The sequence below is a fragment of the Natrix helvetica genome (genome assembly GCF_964273705.1).
Source record: "Natrix helvetica genome assembly, chromosome: 13".
Classification (NCBI taxonomy): Eukaryota; Metazoa; Chordata; class Lepidosauria; order Squamata; family Natricidae; genus Natrix; species Natrix helvetica.
Genome location: NC_138557.1, coordinates 13210814 through 13238261, shown reverse-complemented (window position 1 = coordinate 13238261; position 27448 = coordinate 13210814). Strand labels below are relative to the sequence as shown.

Here is a 27448-nt window from a genome sequence, read left to right as displayed (position 1 = left end):
TGTATTGTATAAGTGATAAGTGCTCCCTTCTAAGTATGTGCCTGGTTCAAATTGCAGTGCCCGCAGAATGACCAAATTCGAATTGGGAAGTTATGACATAAATCTAGAAATGCTTCTACTGGCATTACAACACTATGCACAAAGACACATGCCACATAGCTTGCATGGCAGAATTGCCATTCGTGTTTTGGTGTGAGCTGCCCCAGGGCTATCAGTGAGTGGTTTGAGAACTATAACCATGTAGGATCCAATCTGGGTTGGTCAGCAGAACCAGAGGTTTTGTATTCCGAAGCTTTCAGACCGGATTCAGCTGGTTCGGACCGGATTCGCCCAAATGAATAGCAGAAATTGCGGATGGGCCTGTCCTCCTTCCCCGGCTTTATGCTGCCCTATTTAGGCATGTTTTAGAGGCCGGGTGCATGCGGGGAAGGAGCATACATGTGGCGTACCAGTGGTAACAAGATGTGAAACCCACCGCTGTTTCAGGCTCATGCTGGAGCCCATCTTCAGGGAGCTACTTCCCTCTAGCAAAGTTGCTGGAGAGAAATTAGAGAGCTAGAGAGAATTCCCTGAAGATGGGATGCAGCATGAGTCCAGAAGCACAGAAGACAGAAACTTCTGGTTCTTTTGACCGACCCAGATTAGATCCTACAACATTATGCTGGGACATATATATTTGCCTTCATTCATGAGATATAATCACGTTCAATATGACTGGTATATTTTTAATTTGACAATCAATTTTCCCCCAGTCAATTTCCTCTCTCTCTCTCTCTCTCTTCCTTCCCCATCCTTCCTCATTGCTGACTAGATTATTATTATTTCTTTTCCATGAAACTTCAGAATAAATGTCTCCTTTCCTCCCTTACGTAATTGCGAAACAAAACATCAACATCAGCAGAACAGGCTAATGTATTTTTTCAGCCCCAAAGCCTGGAGGCTTGGAGTTATACCCGAATGAAACCATTCCAAAGATTTATCTCTGGTTTTTTGTTTTTTTTTTGCTAGAGTTCCTCTCTAGTGACTAACTGCAGCATGTGTAAAAGGATATTGAGACTCAGATGGATGCATCAAGAAGTATCAATGATTGTTACCTGCCGAGGTGTTACAAGAAATTTCATCGGTTGCAACGAAGACGAATTGATTTCTGCAAGAGAAGATAAGATTCACAATACTGCTTGCTGACTGGGAAATGGGTTTGCTGCCAATTGACTATATGTTTACAGAAGGGTTAAAAGGGATGGAGACATTTTCCTTTTCATGAAGGTAGAGAGGAGCTGGTTGGAAGAGCTCATTAACTCAAGAATATCTAAGATAGACATTAGGGTGACTCTGGAATAGAGGCACAAGTCTAGCCTGAGAACTCCCAGTTTAAGGAAACCAAAGATCTTATGCTAAATTATAATTCAGATGCTCTCTTTTTTTTGGAAACGAAGTAACATTTGCATCAACCAAAGGAAGGCAAGCTATGCTAATTTTAAAAGGGATCCAGCAAGAGCAATCCAACAACGTTTATTGGACCCCCAAAAAACAAAACAAAACAGTGGTGGGAATAAAATGCTAAAAGCAAAATCTTTGGGGGTCTTTAGTATTTCTAAACAGACACAAAATTTGTTTTGTGGATTATTTTTTTTTTGCAAAGCATGTATATGGCACCACATATCCTCATAATACCATCATTGCCAAGCTGCAGAACAGATGTTGATATGAAATTGGGTGGAGAGGAACTCAGAACACTTAAACTGTCTTAAAAAGAAAGAAAGAATAAAAGAGTAAGGGAAGGAGGAATCGTGATGGTGATTAATCATTGACCATTTATTATGCAACCATATCTCCAGTCTGGATTATCATGCCTCATCATTTCCTCATGCAAATCATTCCAGTGGGAGTCTGGCGATAGTGAAATGTCTTCGGTGAAAGGCGCACCATGCACAATAGCCTGGAAACCCCCAGCAAGCACCACTGAAATGTACGGCAGATGTGCAGCAGTGGGAGGGGCAGGGCTGAGGTGATGGAGGACGCACGATCCCAAACCCCTGCCAACACACAAGCTGTTCTTGCGCTCTGTCCAAGCCATCTCCAGGGCAGGCAAACACACACATGGGGCACTTGGACCTGCGGCTGCCACCAAGATCTTCGAAGCAACGTAAACAATGAGACGAATTAGAAGAGGAACCCTCATTCCCAACCATCCCGCCCAACTACCGTATTTTTCAGAATATAAGCCGCATCAGAGTATAAGGCGCGCCTTAATTTTGGGGGAGGAAAACAGGAAAAAAAGTTTCTCCCTCTGCCTACCAGCAACCATCAGCATTAAGTTGACTAGTGACCTTGCAGCAAATGGACTGGTCACCTTCAGCATTTTATTGCAGCCTGAATTCAACCGGAGCAGTTGATTGGCTGGGAACAGGAGATGGATCTGGCCAGGAGGAACGCGCATCCCATTTTCGCAATCGAGGAGGACAAAGAGTGTTTTAGGCGGTTCCAGGCTGCGGGGATCGCAGATCTGCCTCCTGGGCAAGGAGCAGAAGCTGACTGCCCTCCACCTGGGTTGTCTGGAGAAGCGGGAGGCTAAGTGTTGAGCTGCCTTGTCTTACATCTCCTGTGCAGCGCCCACTTCACCTGCCCCTTCTCCAGCCAACCTAGGTGGCTACATTTGGAATATAAGACACACCCAGATTTTCACCCTCTTTTTTTGGGGGGGGGAGGTGCATCTTATACTCCAAAAATATGGTAAGTCATTTGCTCCTGGTCTTATTAAGAACAAAATGGGATGTTTCTGGTTGTACACTGTTGGTTAAGACGTTGTGCACACGGTAACTTCATCAAGTTGACATCTTCTTTGAGATGTTCCTGCAGACATCTTGTTTGTGAGATAAGAAGACTGAAATTTTACAATTTCTCTCGGACTAGGAAAGGAAGACCAGGGCAAGGTTCCTGCCAGATTTCACTGAGTGCTATCTATGACTTGATTTCTACTACTGGTTCATTGATTCATTGACTGATATTGATTCATTGATTCATACATTGATTCATACGTTGATTCATTTATTTATTTATTTATTTATTCATTCATTCATTCATTCATTCATTCATTCTGTACTGGAGACAGATTCCTCACTTGTCTAATCACACTTGGGCAAATAAAATATTCAATTCGCTGAGTTATTCATTGATTCATTGATTCATTCAGTTTATATAGCTACCCATCCCCAAATAATAATTCTGAGTGGCTAACTATGTTAAAAGTTTAAAAAGAAAAGAAATACATGTACAAACACATATACAACAGAAGTCATGGTAAAAACAGGTCTATCAATGACAATTAATATACGGTAACCAATGCATGAACTCAATCCCACCTGCTGACCACATTGGGTAACTTCTTTAAGGCCTTTTAATGACCCCATAATCCCTTGCAGGGTGGAATCTAGGCAATTGAATAGAGCTGAGTGAGTACTGGCCAGATGCCTTTCCTGTCACCAATGCAGAGTTCTATTCAGCAGATATATTCTCATTGCGTCCAGAGAGAGAAGAGGCAATATATCACACCACTAAAATGGTCCCATTGATGTTAGATAATTTGGTAGGTGGAGAACCAGTTTTAGGGATGACAATATATCCACCTTTAATATAAATCAAAGCGTTTCAGCTTGCTAAACCCTCAAGAGGGTCAACAAAATAGAACAATGCAGTGGCTTACCCAGGCTTCCTTAGAAAGCAAGAAGCAAAGTCTTGGTCCCGACAAAATCTCTTTTATTTACACGACTGTGAATTCCTTTCATTCACAGTCAGTAAGGCTTTAGCAAACAGTCTTTCAGAGGAATGTTTATCCACATGCACCTTATCTCATTTGGAGCACTGCCAGATAACAAGTTTCTAAACGCAGGGCAAACCTGGCACAGATCTCTTATAATCACAAACAGAACTTTCCACTCTTGACACGACTGAATGAATTAATGATTTCCTGCAAAAGCCCACTCCCCGTTTGTTCTTTTTTTGTTTCCTATGGGAGGGGCCAATCACCTCCAAGGTGTGGCTTTACTCTTAAGTTGACCTTGCTTTCTTAGTTGTTCTTGTCTTCTGGCAGCTCTACGCATGCGCACACTGGGAACAGGCTCCAGCTGTTCCTCTGCCTCACTGCTGTCTAGCTCCCTCTCTGCCTCCAATGCAGAACCCTCATCTGAGCCTTCCGCAGTCTCCAGCACTGGCCCATGTGCCTCCCCAACCTCTTCATTGTCCAACTCTGCTGGCCACTGGCGGGCCACAACAGCCACACACCTCAGTTGAATTCAGTTGAACACTGAGCACAACAGGTGCAAGTAGCAAAACAGAGCATCATGTGAAGTGATGAGTTCTGCATCACTAGATGTCTTCATACAGAGACAGGCTCTGCATTCTGAAGCCCTTTGTGGAGGTTGCAAATGCATGTACTTGAATTCCATGGCAGCTTAGTTTTTTTAACGTTGGCTAGCAGTCTTACTGGTGGAAACTGCCAGGAAGCCCACTTCCCCAAAAAGCTATTTAGTGCATGCAGAGCAGGGGAAGAGGAGAGGGACCACTTCATATATTTGGCAGCCAAAGTCATTACTTGCCCCAAGTCAACTTGAGATGGAAGAACCCAGGCAAATAATATGTAGAAAACCTGTTTGAGGTGTGGACCTCAAGGCATTATGGATGAATTCACTCAATGATAATGATTACAATTGTGCCAGATATAAGTTAAGAAAGACAGCTTGGTGTGGTGGCTAAGGCATCAGGTTAAAGGTAAAGGTTTCCCTCGCACATACATGCTAGTCATTCCCGACTCTAGGGGGTGGTGGTCATCTCCGTTTAAAAGCTGAAGAGCCAGCACTGTCCGAAGACATTTCTGTGGTCATGTGGCCAGCATGACTAAACACCGAAGGTGCACGGAACACTGTTACCTTCCCACCAAATGTAGTTCCTATTTTTCTACTTGCATTTTTACATGCTTTTGAACTGCTAGGTTGGCAGAAGCTGGGACAAACAATGGGAGCTCACTCTGTTACGCGGCGCTAGGGATTCGAACTGTCAAACTGCCGACTTTCTGATCGACAAGCCCAGCATCTTAGCCACTAAGCCACTGTGTCCCTCAAGGCACCAGGTTAGAAGCTGGGAAACCATGAGTACTAATCTTCCTTTGAGCACAAAGCCAGTCACTTTCTCTCAGCCCCAGAAAGGAGACAATGGCAAACCACTTCTGAAAAATCTTGTCAAAGAAACTATGGGAGACTTGCCTAGGCAGCCTCTGAGAATCACAATTGAACAAGAAGAAAAAAGTTTATAAGCTAAAGTCCAACTTTATTTAATATTCCTGACCCAGACAAATTATATGTAGAAAACTGTGCAGTTTGAGGTGTGGACCTCAAGGTGCTATGAATGAACTCACTCAATAATAATGATTACAATGGCGGTAGATATAAGTTATAAGATGCACCAATGACAAATTCCTTGTGTGGGCCAATAAAGAATTCTATTCTATTCTATTCTATTCCACTCCACTCCACTCTTCTCTTATTCTACTCTACTCTACTCTACTCTACTCTACTCTACTCTACTCTACTCTACTCTACTCTACTCTACTCCACTCCACTCCACTCCACTCTTATTTCTATTCTATTCTATTCCATTCCATTCCATTCCGTTCCGTTCCGTTCCGTTCCATTCCATTCCATTCCATTCTATTCTATTCTATTCTATTCCACTCTACTCTTAATTCTATTTTATTCTGTTCTATTCAGAAGGATATAAGTTAAAGAGTTTGGTGTGGCGGCTAAAGCATCAGGTTAGAAACTGGGAGACTGTGAATTCTAGTCTCGCTTTAGGCACAAAGCCAGTTTGTCTCAGCCCTAGAAAGGAGACGATGGCAAACCACTTCTGAAAAATCTTGCCAAGGGAACTTTCCCAGGCAATCTCTGAGAATCAGACACAACTGAACAGAAGGAGAAAAAAAAGGTATAAGTTGCAGTCCAACTACAGTGAATGTTGCTTACATTTTTCAAGTGCAATAGGTGAGCAAAATGCGAGGGGAGAGAAAGAGATTTTCAGATCAGAGGGTTTTTGAAAGGCAATGAAACATATTTCTCATAATTGGCTCTGTCCCAGTTTCTCAACTTAACCATCTGAAACTGATATCAAACAGGACTTTTTTATATATTTCTCCTCTTACTCTCATTAAAAAAAAATCCATTTTATTCTGTGCAGTTGGAATATCTGAAGATACATCAAAGTGTTTTCTGATTCCTGTCAACACATAAGATCTTAGCTAGGATTTGATTACCAGCAAATTAACATAAGCGAGAACACTAATCCAGGCTTCCAAAAATTCCCTGGGATTTTGTTTTGGGCCGATTTCTTCTTTTTTTTGGGGGGGGGGGGAAAGAGAGTTGGGAAATAGCTAACCTGAAATGGGTTATAGCTGGCCTTATGTTACAGACGCCATGAATTAATCACTCATGCATAGACAACTATTCCATACTATGTGAGTTGTGCATTAACAAATAGTGAACACATCTTTGTTATAGCAGGTAGCAATCTGGGAGAGATACAAAGACACAGGGGTGGGCTGCAACCAGTTTAACAACCGGATCAGTGATCGCGTGCAAAAAATCCGCCCATTTTAAGTTACCTTCTACTGTAGCACCGGTGAGTAAAACCGCTGAGGCAGGGGTGAAATGCTACCGGTTTGGGCCCGTTTGCCTGAACCAGTAGTAAAAAATGCTACTGGTTTGCAGAACCAGTAGTAAAAAATACTTTAAAAAGTTTTTAAAAACCCAGTTCCGACGATCGCACGATGCATAGCGGATCGTCGGAACTTTTTTAAAAAAAAGTTTTAAAAAGCATTTTAAAGCATTTTTTTTAAAACTACAGGTTCTCCAGAAACACGGGGGTTGGGTGGTGTCTGTTTTTGCTCCTAGCAGAAGCCTGCGGGGCCAAAAACACGGGGTGGGGGTGCTGAAAAGAAAGAAAGAGAGAGAAAGAGAGAGAGAAGGGAGAAAGAAAGAAAAAGAAAGGAAGGAAGGAAAAAGAAAGAAAGAGAGAGAGAGAGAAGGGAGAAAGAAAGAAAAAGAAAGAAAGGAAGAAAGAAGAAAGAAAGAAAGAAAGAAAGAAAGAGAGAGAGAGAGAGAGAGAGAGAGAGAGAGAGAGAAAGAAAATGGGCTGTTTTTGGGAGGTGGGCAGAGTGCAAAAACTTTTTTTTTAATTTGCCTCTTCAAAACCTTGGTGCATCTTATACTCTGGTGCATCTTATACTCTGGTGCATCTTATACTCTGGTGCATCTTATACTCTGAAAATACGGTAGCTAGAAAGCAGGAAATCTTGCATCACAGCTGATCTTCAGAAAAACGGGTTCGTCTGAACCGGTAGCATTTTTTGAAATTACCAATTCGGGTGAACCTGTAGCATTTTTTAAAAACTACCGGTTCAGGTGAACGAGTAGCATTTTTACTATCGATTTGGGCGAACTGGTCCAAACCGATAGCATTTCACCCCTGCTGGAGACTATAGAATCACAGTGCTGGGAGGGACTTGGAGGTCTTCTAGTCCAAATGTAGGATGCATGTATGCAGGAGACCTTATACCATCCCAGTCAAATTGTTCTCCAATCTCTTTTTTGAAACCTCCAGTGATGGAGCACCACAGCTCTGGGAGGCAAGCTATTGCATTGGTCTCACTGTCAGAAAATTTCTTCTTACATCTAGGTGGAATCTACCTTTAACAAGCTTCCACCCATTATTTCTTGTGTACTTTAAAATAACTTAGGAACATCACCTTTCTTCTACCTGCTTCTTCTGGGAAGCCATGGGCAGGAGCAGGAGTTTTTAAAGATGTCTTCCAGTTTACTCTTATGAAAACTGCCTTACCCAGTTCTGAACTTAGGCTAGTTCTTCTTCTACCCAACAATTTCTCTCTTTCTCTTTGTCAGACTCAAATCCATCTCATCATTTCCCCCAAACCAATGGACTCCTTTGAGAAAGCTCATTTGGAGGTACAAGATAGGATGTGATGCAGTGATGACATTCAATTTTTCTACTACCAGTTCTGTGGGCGTGGCTTGGTAGGCATGGTGTGGCTTGGTGGACGTGGCTTGGTGGGTGTGGCAGGGGAAGGATACTGCAAAATCTCTATTCTCACCTCACTCTGGGGCCAACCAGAGGTGGCATTTGCCGGTTCTCCGAACTACTCAAAATTTCCGCTCCCCGTTCGTCAGAACCTGCTGGATTTCACTCCTGATGTGATGCTGGCATTCTCAACCAACTAACACAGATATACAAACTAACCTCAAAACAGTACAGTTTTGTATAGTTTTAAATGAAGGAGGAGGTAAGTGATTAATGGCTCAGAGAAATAAAGAGGGTGTGTGGCATGGATAATTTATTGCACAGGCAATAAGAGATGGATGAATCTCAGGTGCACAATGATGAGAAATGGACCGTGCCACCAGCCATTTTTTTTAAATTTTCAGCCTGCATGCCCAGGAATGTCTTCAGTCTTTTGATATCAGTCTTACGGTATATCTTATCTTGGGAATACAGCATGTCTTGGCATGCAGAGTCTCATGCTAACCCATGGTTGAACAGCTATAGCAAAATGAGTGCATTGTCTGAAGACAATCCCAGGACACAACCTCAAGTCTATAGGATGTGGGGACATTCATACAGTGTTGGCTGGATGCCCTAGATAACATACAGAAGACAATGGGTATTCAGAATGGCTTGAATATGTTGACAGACCCATTAAGTTCATACAAGAAATACTGCTGAAATAGCACAATTGTTGTTTTATAGTGGAAAAACGCTGTTCGATTTCTGAATGAAGGTTTATGTGTCTACCTTATGTGTCTGAGCAAAGTGACTACTTTGCTTTTCCCCCCTTTAAAAGTCAAGGTAAAGTAAAGGTAAAGGTTCCTCTTGCACTATGTGCTAGTTGTTCCTGACTCTAGGGGGTGGTGCTCATCTCTGTTTCAAAGCCAAATAGCCAGCACTGCCCAAAGACGTCTCCGTAGTCATGTGGCTTGCATGACTAAATACTGAAGGCGCACAGAACGCTGTTACCTTCCCATCAAAGGTGTTTCTTATTTTTTTCTACTTGCATTTTTACGTGCTTTTGAACTACTAGGTTGGCAGAAGCTGGTACAAATAAAGGGAGCTCACTCTGTAACACGGCGCTAGGGATTTGAACCACCAAACTGCCGATCTTCTGATCGACAAGCTCAGTGTTTTAGCCACTGAGCCACTGCGTCCCTTAGGATTTAGTGTTACTTATGCATTAAAAAAGTTATTCCCAACGTCTGTGTGAGCAGACATCCTAGAATTGTCTGCAAAGGATTTGATCGCTGGTAACAAATTATTGTCTAAGCTTTGAAATAAATGCCTGTGTGTTTTGCAGGGAAAGTCATGCAATCTCCATTTGGGCTTTTATTAACTACTTCTGGTTTGAAAACGGCAAGTCGAAGAGCATCTGATGATTCCTAGCTATGTGTTCCTAAGATACAATGATATACCGGGGATAAAATATACATCAAAGGAGAGGATTGCATCTGTGCTTCTCCTTCCTGCAAGCCCTGTGTTGGTGCCCACAATTAAAGTTTCTTTTTCTTTTTCTGATCCTAAAATGTAATTTTGTAGAGAGCAACTTCTTTTCAGGGCTTAACCCTGAGCCTCCCTGACAAGCAATAGCTGAACTGTACAGAATTCAGGTGCTCACTGCCAAAATAGTACAGCAAAAATAATATGGCTTCGTTTTTTTAAATGAGGAAGTGTACCAGGAGTGGGATTCAGCCGGTTCGGACTGCTTTGGCTGAACCGGATGTTAATTTTAATCTGGTTCACCGAACCGGTAGTTACATGGAATGGCTGATCCGTCCCACCCACCCCCTCCCCTCCCAGAAGTCTCCACGCAGCCCATTCATCATGCCAGGGAAGTGCAGGGCCTGCGTGGAGGTTCTGGGAGGGCAAAAAATGGGCCTACCGAAAGTACTGGAAGTTCAGAAATGGGGCCATTTCCATCCTCCGGAGGGCCTGTGGAGCCCAGGGGAGGCCGTTTTCAGACTCCCGGAGGCTCGAAGAAAGCCTCTGGAGCTTGGGGGGCCTACTGGAAATACCGGAAGTCTGGAAACTGGAAATACCGGAAGTCTGGAAACAGGCCTCTTTCTGGCCTCTGGAGCCTGGGGGAGGCCATTTTTGCCTTCTCTGAGGCTTGAGGAAAGTCTCCGGAGCCTAGGGAGGGTGAAAAACGATCTGGAAACAGGTTCATTTCCGGCCACCTGAGGGCCTTTGGAGCCCGGGATACAGTGGTGGGTTGCAGGCAGTATGCCCCAGTACGGGTGTACCGGTGCCTGCCGGGAGCACCGGGTACCATTCTGGTATGCTGCTCCAGAGAGCCAGCCTGCTCTCCCTCCTTACCTGTACTTGAGCCCTTCGGCATTTCCGTGCACACGCATGGAGCATACGGCGCCTGCGCGACACTCCTCCAAGCAGCTGGAGTGTTGCAGAGGCATCGTGGAGGTGTCGCAGGAGGTAAGGACACATGTGTGGGTTGCATGTGTGTGTGCATGCACTGTGCACATTCATGAGGTGGATGCCGGGCCCCGTTGCACCATACGGTTGCACCGGGATCTGGAACCCACCACTGCTGGGATATTTTTGCCATGGTGCAGGAAGCCAAATAGGCCACACCCCCATGGCCACCACCACCCCAGCAATCAGGCAGAGAACCGGTTGCTGAAAGTTTTCAATCTCAGCCCTGAAGTGCACCATCAAAACTGAGAAGAGAAAGGCCACCTCTTTAAAGGACAAAAGAACATTGGCTGATGTGTCTCTAGATGACAGTGTAGAAATAGAAACATCTCAGTGGGCTGCGACAAAGCGGACTGTGAGACATTTGCCTAGGACAAACCATGAATATGAAGCACCCTGTACTCCATTCACGGCATGATTTAGCTTTAATCCAACCTGGATTAAGTAGCTATTGAAAGAAAGGGCCAGTCTCTGTAGGAGAAGCTATGCAATCAAAATGTGACTCTCGAGTTGTCTTCAAGGACAACTTTAAATTATTCCTTGGCAAAATGCTCAAGTGATTTGCAGAGGTTTTCTTTCTAGTTTGCCATTGGTTGTTTTTTTTCCCCTGGGTTATTTTTTTAAAACTTTTTTTTAATCTTATCTACATGTTTGGGATTCCCTGAAGGTTTCTTGGTCAAGTAGCCATCAATAGAGCTGTGAAACATTGAGATCCACCTGTCTGTCCATCTGCCCCTCTGTCTGTCTATCTCTGTCTCTGTCTCTGTCTATCTATTTATCTATTTATCTATTTATCTATTTATCTATCTATCTATCTATCTATCTATCGATCTATCGATCTATCGATCTATCGATCTATCATCTATCTATATCTCTCTATCTTCTATCCATCCATCCATCCATCCATCCATCCATCTATCATCTATCATCTATCATCTATCATCTATCATCTATCATCTATCATCTATCATCTATCTATCTATCTATCTATCTATCTATCTATCTATCATCTATTTTTCTATCTATCTATCTATCTATCTATCTATCTATCTATCTATCTATCTATCTACCTACCTATCTACCTACCTACCTACCTACCTACCTACCTATCTATCTATCTATCTATCTATCTATCTATCTATCTATCATCTATCCATCTTTAGTTTTTCACTCTTCCAATCCTAAATTAGATTCATCTTAATTTATTTAGGGTGTTTTAATCTTACATGCATGTGTATTTTTATGTCTTGTTCTTGTCATGCATGCATTTTTACAGTCAATTTAGGAGTTCTCTCTCTCTCTCTCTCTCTCTCTGTCTCTCTCTCTCTGTCTCTCTCTCTCTCTCTCTTTCTCTCTCTCTCTCTGTCATAAACACACACCCGCACAAACACACTGTATGTATCTCCACACCCATTCACATATTCTGTATTTCTGATCTGCCCAACAGCTGCAGAACACATTTTATTTCAGGGAATTAACGTTACCTGTTTACTACCTGTTCTGTGGGTGTGGCCTTGTAGGCATGACAGGGGAAAGATATGGTAAAATCTCCATTCCACCAGTGGTGGGTTGCAGGCGGTACGCCCCGGTACGGGAGTACCAGAGCCACCCTGGAGCACTGGATACCGTTCTGGTATGGTGCTCTGGAGGGCCCAACTGCCTGCCTGAGCTCCTTACCAGAGTTTAAAGGCTTTTTCATTTCCGCACAGGTGCATGGTACATATAGAGCCTGTGTGAAGCTCCATGGAGCAGCTAGAGCATCACGGAGCATCATGGAGGTGCTTGAATGCATGCGTGCACTGCGCACATCCATGAAGATGCTGCCGGCCCCATTCCAACCATACCGTTTGGAACGGGATTTGAAACCCACCACTGATTCCCACCCAACTCCAGGGGAAGGATACTGTAAAATCCCAATTCCCTCCCCACTCCACAGGACAGATACTGTAAAATATCCATTCCCACTTCACTCCAGATGAAGGATACTGTAAAATCCCCACACCATCCCCACTCCAGGGGAAGGATACTGCAAAATCCCCATTTCCTCCTGATCAGCTGGGACTCAGGAAGCAGAGAATAGATGGGGGCGGGGCCAGCCAGAGGTGATAATTACCATTTCTCTGAGCTCTTCAAAATTTCTGCTACTGGTTCTCCAGAACTTGTCAGAACCTGCTGCATTCCCCCTCTGATCTTAAAGTTGCTGAAACTGAAAAACACTGGTCTAATCCCCAAAAATAAATTTATGGGGAAACCCTACATTTAAAGCCTTGAGTACATCAAGGCTTGATAGTAACATTGTACAATAACCAGAATACGGTGTTAATGCTACAATTCTAAAATGGGTGGAAGAAAAAGCATACTACTTTCCCAAGCGGATATCAATTATGTCTATTTCACACATACAAGAAATACTACATGACGTAAATGCATAAATGCATGGATACATCAGATTTTCTGGGCTTAGAGAATTTTGGGGGTGGGGGTGGGAAAATGGGAGCTGCACAAATTCTCCATGTCTAAAATAGCATAGATGGGAAGATCCCTTATCTTCCAAGACAGAGGCTTGATTGTAAACCATGACAGATAATCCACTCTTAATCCCTCCTATTTTCACAGTTGACATTCTCTTACTTTCTCCCAAGAGGCAATGGACCAGATCATAAAATAGAAAGAGGGTTTGGAAGTAGCAAGTCAATAGGAAAGAAGCCCACCTTTGGGGTCAGTTCAATCAAGCCATTCCACAAGTCAATGCGACGGATCTGTCAAAATCTAGACATGGTGTTACGTAGATTCTATCAACACATCAAGTGATCATGCAAAGGCAACACATTACACACCCCACTACCATGCAGAGATTATTCCTACATTGTGAAGAGAACCCCTTGAAAGTTTGGCCAGATCTCCTCCTTCCCTGGAGGCATCTGTCATTAGACCAGGTCCACAAATGAAGGTCCAATTAAACTGATTTATTGCTAATTTATCTATGCATAGAAATCTTAACAGAATAAGAAGGGACCTTGTAGGACTTCTAGTCCAACTCCCGGCTCAAGCAAGAGACCCCCACACCATTTCAGACAAATGGCTCTCCAGTCTCTTCTTAAAAGTCTCCAGTGAGGGAGCTCACCCACAACTTCTGGAGGCCACCCATTCTACTGATTTAATTGTCCTAACGGTCAGGAAATTTCTCCTTTGTTCTAGGTTCATTCTCTCCTTGTTTAGTTTTCATTCATGGTTTCATGTCTTCCCTTCTAGTGCTTTGAAAAGTAGATTGACACCCCCCCCCCATTTTTTGTGGCAGCCCTTCAAATATTCAAACACTGCTATCATGGCACCCCCCTAGTCCTTCTTTTCACTTGACAAACTCAATGTCTTCAATCATTCTTCATATGTTTTAGCCTCCAGTCCTCGAATCATCTTTGTTGCTTTTCTTTGCACTCTTTCCATGCATCTCAACATCTTTCCAGAGTCTCAACCAGAGGTGGGTTGCTTCCAGTTTGGCCCGAATCGGGCAAACCAGTATTGGCAGTGGTGGGAGGCTCCACCCACCCATCTGGATGCTTCTGGGCATGCACAGAAGCTTCTGCTCTTGCGCAAAAGTGTCGCATGTGAGCACAAGCGAATCGGTCGTGCCGGGATTTGCAACCCACCTCTGGTCTCAGCATCTTCTCAACTAACAGTTAGCATTTGATAGGTGTTAGGTAATAGGCCAATAGAATTCAAGGGGGTGGGACTTAGCTCACTTGTGGCTATTTAGAGATTATAGGCTGATCCCTCTGTTAACTCCACCCCCAGGTTCCTCCATTCCTTCCCTTGAAGCATCTCACGCATTCATTTCTCGTTCTCTTTCCTAAAAATGAATTGATCGCAAAGGTGTGTTTCCAGTTTGTTCTTATTTGTGGATGTTGTAGCAGCGAATGATAGGATTTCTCTTCTTCTTAAGGCCCTCTAGAAAGGGATAATGATGGAGACTACTAAAAGTTCTCTAAACATAATCCGCCCTGGTGGGAAGATTCAAGTCCCATGTTTCTACTTTCTATGATGCCAGCATTTAAATGCCATATCTGCAGAGAGGTTTGAAGTGTAGGAAAATCAGACACAACTGTTTTTATATCCAAAATGATATTGGAATAACAAAGTCACACTTCTTCTCCAGATCTGCCATTGAGTGTTGAAGAAATAGTTATTTTTAAGACTGTGGTACATCATCCACTACACATCTTATTCCATACTAGGAATGGCTCTTTTTTTAATTAAGAGCTACCTAATGCTTTTTGGTCAAACTTATGCAAAATAGGAATTCAGCAATATGACATATGGCTACTTTAGGATAATAATAGTAACCTTTCAAAAATGGGCTTAGTTAATCAAGAAACAGAATAACAGAGTTTGAAGGAACCTTGGAGGTCTTCTAGTTCCAACCCCCTGCCTAGGCAGGAAACCCTACACCATTTCAGACAGATGGCTATCCAACATCTTCTTAAAGACTTCCAGTGTTGGGGCATTCACAACTTCTAGAGGCAAGCTGTTCCACTGATTAATTGTTCTAACTGTCAGGAAGTTTCTCCTCAGTTCTAAGTTGCTTCTCTCTTTGATTAGTTTCCACCCATTGCTTCTTTTGTTTTTAAACAAAGTTTTATTGGTTTTTTAAAAAATAACAAGGGAAAAGGTAGTGGATAGGTTGCAAATTTTGGCAGTTGCGATGTGCGGCAGGTGCCCCCTCCCTCCATACTCATAGTATACATTTACACAGAATTCATTACTAAATAGCAATATATAGTCAGCATATAAGTTCAATTAGTAGTTTCGATCAATTTATGTCAAGCAGATTTTCATATTCATTTTTGTGATCTGAGTTTTCTCGGTATTGCCCCTTCCCCCCCTGCCAGCAGAGCTCCGGCCCCTCCCGTGTCCTGTATGTCTGTTGTGAGATCATCTGGTTTATCTAGGAGTGCTTTGTTTTTTTCCATAAAGGCCTGTGCCTCTATTGCCACCCATTGCTTCTTGTTCTACCCTCAGGTGCTTTGAAGAATAGCTTGACTCCCTCTTCTGTCATTATTCTATGCTTCATTCACTTCAAAATTCCACATTTCACGCCGAATCTTCTGTTTCCTTATTTGGAACCTCTGCATCCTATCAGATATTGCCCCAACTGATATAAAAATTATATTAAAATCTTGTCATAAACTTATGATTCTCAATTATATTCTTGCCAGAAAGTATGTTTTTAAAGGAATTCTTTTCAGCATATTAGTTCCTTCAAATTTTTATGTCCAGGATGTGAGGGGTCTGTAGATATTTTCTCAGCCCTCTTACTGCATGAACCAGAAAAAGGGATGTGAAAATACCTAGGTAAAGGTAAAGGTTCTCCTGAACATCCATGCTAGACATTCCTGAATTTAGGTTGCGGTGCTAATCTCCATTTCAAAGCTGAAGAGCCAGCGCTGTCCGAAGACTTCTCTGTGGTTATGTGGCCGGCATGACTCAACGTGCTTGTTCCCTTCCCACCAAAGGTGGTTCCTATTTTTCTACTTGCATTTTTTACATGCTTTCGAATTGCTAGGTTGGCAGAAGCTGGAAGAAGTAACAGGAGCTCACCCCGTTCTGCGGCACTAGGGATTTGAACCGCTGAACTGCCCAACTAGGGATTCGAACTGCTGAACAGCTGACCTTCTGATCAACAAGTTCAGCATCTTAGCCACTGAACCATCACATCCCTTAAGAAAATACCTGCTGAGCCTTTACATCCTGGACATAAACTGTTTCAACTCCTCCCCTCTGAACACCGCTATAAGGCACTGCATGCCAAAGCAAGTAGACCAAACGATATCGTATTTTTCAGAGTATAAGATGCACCTTTTTTCCCCCAAAAAAGAGGGTGAAGATTTGGGTATGTCTTATACACCGAACGTAGCCCCACTCATCCCCACCAGATGCCAAAGATGCGAGGCATGGAGGCAGTGGTGGTCTGTGGCAATCCCTGCAGCCTGGAACAGCTGATTGGGAGTATTCTGGCAGTCAGATCCACCCGCCAATCAGCTGTGCTGAATCAGGCTGTAATAAGTGCTGAAGCTGACCTGGCTGGTCAGAGTTTGCAGCAGCAATCACATTGAGAAAGCACACACAAGTAACTGATTCAGCAGGATTCAAAATAATAATAACAAACAATAGAATACCAAAAGCAGGTTTTCCAAGGTAGCAGTAAATACAAGCAAAACACAAGCAGTTTCACTTTCAGTTCTGTTAAGCCAGGCTCCTTCCTGTCTCCTTGTTGCTCACACAGCAAATACTGTTTCAGAGTCCAAATAGCCCTCATTGGCTGACTTAGTTGTTATTCCTATTCATTGGCTGACCTTGTTACCATGTATCAGCTGAATACCATGGATGCTGGTAGGCAGAGGCAGAATTTTTTTCTCCTCATTTTCCTCCTGAAAAACTAAATGTCGTCTTATACCCCGAAGCATCTTATACTCCAAAAATATGGTAGTTTTTTTCCCCCTTATGCTATCCCTCTTCTAACTTTCACAGCATTGCCTTATGCCTAAAGATATTTACCCACATAGTAGGGCTGTATTGCTATTATCCTTCTCATCTTCTCATTTTTCTCACCTCTCATCTTTCCTACTACCTTCTCCTATGTTGTATTATGATTTATCTGTTGTTGTTGTTGTTGTTGTTGTTGTTGTTGTTGTTGTTTGTATCTTATGATTTATGATCTCTGACTTATCACTTGGTTGTTTGTATGTACACTGAGAGCTTATGTACCAGAGACAAATTCCTTGTGTGTCCAATCACACTTGGCCAATCTATATGTATAAAAGCCAAATACCACTCATACTCCAGAACTGTAAAACCTACAAACTTGAAATTTGGCATGTGTCTTCTTCTTGGCTTCTAGGAGCTTGCTAAGAAAGGATTTGTCAAAATGACTATCAGATCATTAGTATTTCTTATACAGTAATTAACACGTTCTGATGCTAAGGAGTTCTACTCCCTCTCCCCACCTAAAAATAACTCTGTTCCAACTGCCAGTTGCATCAAATTCGGTTACCTCAGTTCAAACTGACAGACGTTCCAGTCCTTCACACAGGAGCAGACTGGGGCTCATTACTGTACTAAATGTCGGTATCTCACCAAAATGTATATGCCTTCCACCTATAGAACTGCTTTCGGACTCAAGTCTGCAGGAGCGATATTCCCTTATGTGTTTCAATCACTGACCATCACTGAGCCAACGGATTGAACTGGAATGAACCAGATTTCTCCAGCATTAACCGATCCATATTTTGTTGCAAAGCACAGGTATCCAGCTAGTAAAGAATATTCTATTCTGTCTATTTTTCTATACACCCAATTCTGAAAGATTTAACTAATTTAAATAGTTACTTTTAAATATAGTAAACTCACAGCAAAGGACATGAAAGGAAGGGTAAATTGAGAAGAAAATATTGTTTTGCTCCATTTTACTATTTAGAAGAAATCAGTGTCCTCAAGGAATGTGGAAATTATTTCAGGCAGAGCAAAAAAAAATTGTATCTTCCCTTGAATGGGGAAATATAGTAGAAAGTTAACAAACAGAATCTACTACTTAGCAACTAAAATATAATTTGAAAAAGCCATATATGCATAAGGTGCTGCATTGCATAGTATTCTTTACTTAGGTTATTTAAAGTCGTTTTAAAATTTCCCCTAGACAGAGAGAAAAAAAAAGAGGAAATTTTAATGGATTTGCAACTAACCATTTAAAAAAAATCTTGATTCTGCTGGGGATACACACATTCAAATACAGCCCCCCGCCCGTCCAAATAATACTCAAATGAACTAAATCCATTTAAAGTACCTGCGATTATGCAAATGACTAATATTAATGTGATTCTAATTATACATAAAGAGAGAATTTGAATGTTTAGCATGCCAGGGATCATTTATAATTCAAAAATAGAGGAAGCAACTCGTGCCTTGTAAATTACTTGCTTCGGCTGCCTCCGACAATATTTCATTGTGTTGGTCAGCCAGATTCTCAGAAGTGAAGTAAACTCATTAAATGGGAAAATGTAAATATTGTAAATGCCATTCCAGGTTCTGTGTGGTAACACGAAGCTTCAGTGCTGCACAGCATGGTAAGACATGCTAGGGCCATGACGGTGAACCTATGGGATGTGTGCCCAAACTGGCACGAGGAGCCATGTTGCCTGGCACGCATGGCACGGTTGTTTCTCCTCCGGGTTTCATGCGTGTGTGACGATCAGCTGGCCTTCGTGCATGCGGCAGTGCCAGAAACTGAAGAGCTGATCTTCTGTTTTCCAGCATGAACATGCATGCCAGCCAGCTGATCGCCATGTACGCATGCGCACTGGTAGCAGGAAAACTAGATGGCTGTTTCACATGCGCATGCCGTAAACTGGAAGTTCATTTTCTGGCACACGCATGTGCCCTGGGCAATTTTTCTTCCAGGTTGTGGCCCAGACGAGTGTTACTTTGCTAGGGGTTTAAATCCAACAGCATATCCTTCATCTAGGCTCTAAAATATGTTCGGATGGAAACATATGGGCAATGTAATAGTTGGGCCGGAGTGAAGGTAGCATTTATACCAGACATTATATCCATCTGGAGATCCTGAGAAATAGAAATTCCCTGACAAAGGGATGGGGAAAATTGATTAATTCCTAAACTGCCCAGGTTTGGGGCCAGCAACCTCACCTATATTTGAGATCAAATATAAGATGTTCACCTTCAGAAAACAGCACATTAATACAGCTCAGGAATCCTTAAAGGTAAAGGTTCCCCTCGCACATATGTGCTAGTCGTTCCTGACTCTAGGGAGCGGTGCTCATCTCCGTTTCAAAGCTGACGAACCAGCACTGTCCAAAGACGTCTCTGTGGTCATGTGGCCGACATGACTTAACACTGAAGGCACACGGAACGCTGTTACCTTCCCACCAAAGGTGGTTCCTATTTTTCTACTTGCATTTTTTACATGCTTTCGAACTGCTAGGTAGGCAGAAGCTGGGACAAGTAACGGAAGCTCATTCCGTTACGCGGCACTACGGATTCAAACCACCGAACTGCCAACCTTTCTGATCAACCAGCTCAGCATCTTAGCCACTGAGCCACCGTGTCCTTAAGATGCTGATAAAATGTACACAACATTTTGCTCAGAATGAGAACAAAAGTTACAAAATGTTTTTGCTAAGGATGATTGAGTCTTCTCCAAAGAGAGATTGGCAAAGTCCTGCTTAGACAGAGAAGATCTAAGTCTCCTTGAGGGATATCAAAGTAATGCCCATATATGATATCCATCCATCCATCCATCCATCCAGCTATTCATCTATCATCTATCTATCTATACCATCTCTCTCTCTCTCTCTCTCTCTCTCTCTCTCTCTCTCTCTCTCTCTCTCTCTCTCTCTCTCTCTCTCTCATCTATCTATCTATCTATCTATCTATCTATCTATCTATCTATCTATCTATCTATCTATCTATCTATCTATCTATCTATCTATCATCAATGGCTGTAGGTGTGTGTGTGTGTTCCAGCATAACTCTGGAACACCTTGAGCAATTTCACCCAAATTTGGTACACAGATGATTTAAACAAATACTGTGGGGGTAAGAACACCCCTCAGGGGGTGTGTTCTGTTAAGATACAGCCTGTTGTGCTTTAAAATGACTTCTACTGTACTGCCTTAAAATGGATTCTACTGTACAGCGTTGTGGAGTTGCCATGGTAACGGCTTCACAGTACTCCACAAGGGTGCTCCCTCTGGTATGGGGGAAAATTCAACATTAGAAATTGTGGCCACGTTCATGGAAGAAATGTTGGGATAAATAAATACCTGGGTAGCACCGGGTTATCAGCTAGTATATAAATAAATAAGGTTGGGATTTGAAAATGGATTCTCAGGCAAGGCTCTGGGGATCTTGTACAACACAGTTAAACAGGAACACAGAAAACTGAAACGGTAGGACTAGAAAATCAAGAGAGCAATATTATGAATGCCAAGGCACCTGTGGATTTGTGCTAACAGAATCACACACAATACTTTGGTGCAGAAGTGAGTGGGGATCAGCTGTTTTCTTTCCTCTAAGCAAAGACAGGGAGAACAACAAGCTTTCTCTACCAGATCAAAGAATGAGTGAACTACTCAAGGATGGGTCACTGAAGGCTCAGAAAATCCTATCGTTATGGGAAACTGACCTCTGCTTTTGCTCACTGGAATGCACTCAAAGCATCACATGTTTGATTACTTCCTGGGCAACTGTTATCCTTGTCTACCTGTAGTATTATTATTATTTTTTGCACATCCTTATTCCAAATTCACCTTTGAATGGTGACTTGCGGAGAAACAGGGTGGGCAAATTTGAGAATGGTCACTGACCTTTCAAAATACCCTGGGACAGTTCTTCCTGGGATTGAGTTTGGATCAGATTAGTTTGATTGTGGAAGTCATTGCATTTTACCAAGCAGATATTGTTCTGATCTAGAGCATGAAGCAAACTCCTGGTCCCAACAAAAACCCATTTTATTAATTTACTGTGAATTCTGCTCCTTCACATCCAGCAAAGTCTTTCCAGGGAGGATTTACAGTCACCGACTGTATCTGGCTTGGAGAGCTGACAGGCTGATATCTGCAAAACTTGGCAAGGAGTTTCCAACAGCCACAAATAAATTAAGCAAACTAATTGTCTCCTGCAAACTCCACTCCCCTTTCGCTCCTCTTTTATTTCCTCTGGGTGGGGCCATTCATCGTCCACCTGTAGCCTTATTCTCAAGTCAGCCCTTGTTCTTTTGCTGTTCCCTTCCTCTGGCAACTCTGCGCATGCTCACACTGGGAACAGGCTCCAGCTGTTCCTCTGTCTCACTGATGCCTGAGTCTGAAGGCAGCTGATAACTGGCATACGGCCCTGGCTGCCTCTCTGCCTCGGACACAGAGCCCTCATCAGAGCCTTTCCCAGACTCCAGGAGTGGCCCATGCTCCTCCCCAACCTCCTCACTGTCTGAATCTGCTGCCAGCTCCACTGGCTGCTGGCGGGCCACAAAAGATATCCCTGTTTTCCCCAAAGCCAGTCTCAGTATCACTGCCTGTCTGTCCTCCAATTCATTCTGTTCTGCAATCCAAGGGATGCTTTATTCACAATAGGTCTACGAAGACTCAACCATGCAGCCAAAAACATCTAAACAAAGGCGAAATCATGGCAACTGAACTCAAGCATAGACGCTTCATTCACAAGTGGGATAGTCTTCCCCCCCTTCCAACTTTTCACTTCACTACACCAGAAGTAGTTTGCAAAGACAGTTTGGCAATAGATTGGAACTTCCACAAAGGTATTCTTTACAGCCATTTCCCACTATCTCCCCAGAGCCTTCAAAATTGGAATTGAATGGATTTTTTAGGATAAATCTGGAATGGTTTCTGAGAAGTTGGATTAGGATAGTGAGTCTCACTGGCTGCCCAAGTTTTGTGCTTTATGAATTACGCGTTGCCCTGCAAAAGTGGAGACAAGGGCCTTCTCTTTCTCATAGAAACTACTAGTAGCATTGTCTCCCTCCCCATTTGCACATCTGTTCCCACGTGCATATTCCTATTGACCATCAAATTCCAACTGAACATGTGTTTGTCCTTCCTCACCTAGGAGCACTAGATTTGATGTTTCTTACCCAGATTGCTTGCTGGAACCTAAAAGAAATGAAGATGATGCTTCTCAGCTTCCATCCCTTGATCGGCCAGCAAATTGATCAAACAACCCTTTGTGGGAGAGCCCACCAGGCGTACGCAAAGAGAGAACACACAGTTGTGAGTTATACTCCATGTCCTGCAGGTGTATAGAGAAGTTTTATAACTTCGTTAATATAGCCCCTCTGCTGTTATTGGCTGCATCAAAACCTCATGTCACCTGGGGTCATATCTGTCAGGCCTGGAAGCCATCTTTTGCATTGGGCCTTCCGGCCTGCCGCATTTAATGCTGTGGGAAAATGGGAGGGGGATTATATGGAGTGTGGGAGGTATATAGTCATAATAACATTCCTTTCTCCTAGAGTCAAGGCCATCTCCTTTGGTTGGGGGTCTTGCTTGGAACACTGACTATATCCATAAAGTTATGTTTTCCCTCTGCTCTGAAATTAACCTATTAGCAAACCTGTTTAGTGATTTCCCGCACACGGCTTCTAATTTAACCAAGTTGAAGAACATCCCTTGACGTACACCCAGCTACCATGACATCCTCCTTGCTGTCTCCGGAGCTCCTCAAGACGGAGAACCCAGAGGATATTTGCTAAGACCCGATTTCCCCACATTGGAAACATTCCTACTTTATTTGTCTACTGTTTAGCAACGTCAGTTAAAACCTCTTGGGGGCAGTTGGACCCAGGCCATCTTCTCAGCATTGCAAGCTCACAGAGAATGTCCCTTTTTTTTTTTTTTTTAGCGACTACATGCTCAACGAGACACACCTTCATGGGAATGAAATGTGAATTCTCGAGCGGTGCTTCATTGCCATCCATTTTCCTCAAGAGGAAACGAAAAGAAAGAAAACCAAGCCTATGTCCGTCTACACAACAGGCACAAACAGCAGAACCAGAGTGATGCGGCTTAAGAATCCAGACGTCCGGGAAGACGAAACGAAACAAATAGGTTAGCTTGCTTACCTGTCAGAAATCAGCATGCCTCAGCCAGCTCATGCAAAATTTGTCTTATTCATCAAACATGTTTGTGTGTGTTTTTGTGTGTGCACCTGTGTCTTCACTGCCAGAACATGATAAGCACATTGGGAAGGCAACACGGCATGCAAGAGCTTGAACATTCATTGTTCCACATAAGTACAGAAACCTCTACATATCTGTATTTCTTTTCAGAAACGGATCCATGAACAGCACTTTTGAGAAACTAGGCGTCCGACCCAAGAACTGTTTCACCTTTAGAGGCACTTTTGGGTTTTTTTTCCTCTTCCTCAAAATGGAATAACATTCAGTAATGCTTCTTGAAAATATTCTCCAGCTACAGTTGATCTTTACAGATCTGAAATCTGATTCTTCTTCTAATCACCTTGTCTGGCCTCGTGATGGAAATGCAAAAAAAAAAAAAAACCCTCTCTTAGCTAACAGTCAAGCCTCTTTTCCCCTGCCCTATCTTTCTTTCTCTCCTTCTTGAGCGCTGAATGTGGATTTAATTGTAACTGGAGAAAACTATTCTTCTTGCCTAACGAGATTTTCCATTCGGTTTGGTATTTAAAAGGACCGTATTTGATTTCTGCAGAAATTATTTTGAGGCTGTAAGGTACCGATTGAAAATGTATTGTGCATCAGTTTCTTTGGGGTTTTTAAAAAAATGTCTAAGTCTCAAGAATTCAGCTATCTTGCCTGCAAGGCAGATTATTATTATTATTTTCAATGTCATTTGCCAAGACAAATCACCAGCTCTCACCAGATTTCACAATCCCGTGAGATTTCAGCTGCTTTAATTTTAGAAACGTTTTAAACTAGTATTTAATTTGGGAGTTTTGCAAATGCCCTCTTAGGTATTCGCCGGTGCCGTGATGTTCCTGTTCTTGTGGATTTCCAGCTAATGGGCAGAAGTAAGAAACTCCAGGTTTTCCAAAGGGAGACACTGAATAATAGATTTAATTCCCCCGATGAAATCAATAACTGTGTTACAGAAGTTTTTCCTAGGATAGCTGGTCTTCAGGTTTCCAGCACACGCATGCGTGCCGGCCAGCTGATCTTTGTGTGCACCGGAGAACTGGAAACCCAAAGACCAGCTGGCCAATGTGCACATGCCTGTTTTTTGCCTGTTTTTTGTCACCAAAAATGGCCTGAAAATGGCCCCAAAACAGACTGAAAATGTCTGGAAAATGGCCTGTTTTTTGGCCTGAAAAACTGCCTAATTGTTTTGGCTGTTTTGGGCCATTTTGGGGGGTGGCTTTCTGGTACTCCAACACCCATGAAGACCAGCTGGCCAGTGTGCATGTACGTGCCAAACACCAGAAGAGCAGCTGGCAGTGGTATGCATGCCCACAGAGAGAGCTCTGCATGCCACCTCTGGCATGCATGCCATTGGTTCGCCATCACGGTCACAGGGGATGAATGACTCTGCAATTGCATTTTTTGCAATAAACTGTAGCTAGATGGTTACCATTAACTTTGGTTTAGGTTTCTGCTACGGCTTCATGTCTTGATCGAAAACAGCTGGATTTATTATTATTTTTACATTCATGGTTAAGTGCATTGTAGCACTCCGAAAAAAGTTAATTCAGGACCCAGCTTAAGCGCGCTCTGTTTACAGGGCAATTTTAGGTGTGTTTACTCGGAGGTGTGAGAGTTGAGGTCTACTCCTCAGTAACTAAGAACACTTAAAAATTACTTTTGAATAGAGGCCAAACAGGCGTATATTGTTACAGAATGAATGCTTTGCAGACTTACTTTGATGTACACCCTGCTTCTGATACCAAAAGTTGATTCAGTGGCTTAAGGGTTTAAATATGTTTGTGGAAATAAGACTTCAGAAGAGAGGAGGGATAGCCGTCTCCACTTTTCAGTTTCCTTATCCTCTGTTTGTTTCATCTAATTTTCATGCTTGCTTGTAAATATTTTTAAAAGCCACAGGAAAAGGCACCTGCATTTTCATGTACCCTCTACTGCTTGCGCATACCCATTTCCTTAATGTACTGCTTTGGGGGAACATGTCTTTTTGCAAGGGCTTCTCCTTTTTATATAGTTTTCTGACTTGGCCCTGATAGAAGAATAGGTGAATTCTACTTTCCTTAACTGGTACCCTCCAGATATGTGGGTTGCTGTTTATCATAACAATGGGCATGGATGCTGAACAGATAGAACCATCCAGTCTTAGTCACAGCTATTCATGGATTTCAAGTCTAGAAGCTCTTGCTATGCATGGAGCAAGGAAAGACCATGGTGACACAAAAGCCAAGGTGGGGTCCAAAGAGCGTTGTGCTTCCCAAGTCAAGGATCTATTCAGTATAAAAGGAAATCTTACCTATCACTGTAGGCAGTGGCGGTAGCGGTAGTAGGTTGGGCATACCGATAGGCTGCGTACCCCCCCTGCAACACAAAGATTTCATAATCAGAGGAGAAATCCAGAGAGCAAGCCAAATGCAATCCCCCAACCCTACAAAATAAGCCATTTCAGGTTTTTCATATTCTGCTGGAGATGTCTTAAAATATTCATGACTGGGAGAGACATGAGAACAAGGTCAGCCAATGAATAGGCATAGCAACTAAGTCAGCCAATGGGAGCTTAAATAGATCTGAGTCTGTGCAAAGAATTGAAACAGAAACTTAAGCAGTCTGCTGCTCTGAGAAGTAAACTAGCAGTCTGTCTGGGCTTGTCTGCTTAAATGAAAGCAACGGCTTGTGTTTGTAACATTGTCAGTGTTTGTTGCATAAATTCAAATCCAGAAGCATACACAGATAACTGATGCAGAAGAATCACCTCTTGGTATTGTGTTGTGGCCCAGCCGTTGCCGTTGCCGCTGCCACCAGACTCCGAGAGTGATAGTCCCTACGAGTCAGCTCCAGAGGAGATGGGCGACCCTGGACAGGATTCGGATGCTGAGCAGGGATCCGAGAGTCTGGTCGGCCACCAGGAGGTGCCTGAGGCATGGAGCAGCGGTGAGAGCCAGAGGAGGAGGACTCCCGATACCATGCCTTGGAGCAGCGGGGAAGAGTCACGTGACAGTGACTCAGGACTCAGCAGGGAGTTTCTGGACGCCCGTTACCGGCGCGCCCACAGACGCAAGGAGCGTGGGCGTAATTATAGGCAGTAAAGAGCTCTCAGCTGCTGGTTGGGAGGTGCCCTTTTTAGGTTATAAAAGGGTTGACTTTGCATACGCCCTTCGCAGCAGTCAACAGAAGACTTATGCCAGAAGTTCTAGTCTGGGATCCTGGCAAGCTGGATAGCTGCTTTTGTGTTCTGTTCCTGTGAGTTTTGTCTTGGTGGCTTGCTGCCATGGAACCTCTTGTCTGTTTGTGCAATAAACCTTGTTCCCTTGTACTGTTCCGGAGTGTGTGTTCTGTGTGGGCAATGGAGGAAGGGGGGTCAGAACAGTATTGTACATTTATTCATCTATTCTTATGTATATAAAGAAGTTAATGAATTCTTCTGCATCAGTTATCTGTGTGTGCTTCTGGATTTGAATTTATGCAACAAACACTGACAATGTCTACGGGGGTTGTCAATCATTCAGCCCATGGTTTTACCCAAAGATGCTTTTCAAAAGACAACTGGACTTTCTAAGTTCTTTTTTAATGTTTCACTTCTTATCAAGAAGCTTCTTCAGTTGTGACCGCAGAACTGAATGGATGAGAAGCAAAATATTTTCAAGAAAAAAAACCCTAAGAGTCCAACTGCCTTTTGAAAAGCACCTTTGGGATGTTCTGCTGGAGAGAGCCCCCAATTTGAAAAACGATAGATTTGGAAACCTGCTGATGCAATCTGCTGAATGGCTAAAAGGCCTCCAGGAGAATGTCAACCTCAGAGGCAAAGCTTGAAAGGAAAGGCAATTTGCAGAATAAACTTATGGGTAGCTTCCTCAGGTGGGAACTCCAAACGGAAGTAGATTTCATCAAGGTATGGGAGTGTTGTGGTCGCCAGAAGCCTGTGGAGATGGCAACAGATTCCGACAGTGAGGAGGTTGGGGAGGAACATGGGCCAGTCCTGGAGTCTGGGGAAGGCTCGGACGAGGGCTCTGTGTCGGAGGCAGAGAGGGGGCCAGGGCCATCTGGGAGTTACGTGCTCCCTCCAGAGTCTGACATCAGCGAGGCAGAAGAACAGTGAGAGCCTGTTCCCATTTGCACATATGCAGAGATGTGAGAAGGCAAGAACAGTTAAGACAAAAAGGGTGACTCAGGAGTAAGGCTTGGAGGTGATTGGCCCCTCCCATAAGACATAAACGAGGA

General features: G+C 43.2%; 1 protein-coding gene across 3 annotated transcripts in view; it reads right to left on the bottom strand.

Moving 5' to 3' along the window:
- The window catches only part of RBFOX1 (RNA binding fox-1 homolog 1), a 2041748-nt gene that overhangs the window by 34064 nt on the left and 1980236 nt on the right, over nucleotides 1-27448 (bottom strand). For 2 of the 3 annotated variants that reach the window (XM_081966089.1, XM_081966091.1), the window contains one exon: nucleotides 25527-25591. In XM_081966089.1, the coding sequence (XP_081822215.1) occupies nucleotides 25527-25591 (65 nt within the window). Of the gene's footprint in view, nucleotides 1-1094; nucleotides 1148-25526; nucleotides 25592-27448 lie in introns of all 3 variants that reach the window. The other variant, XM_081966090.1, reaches the window with a different exon arrangement.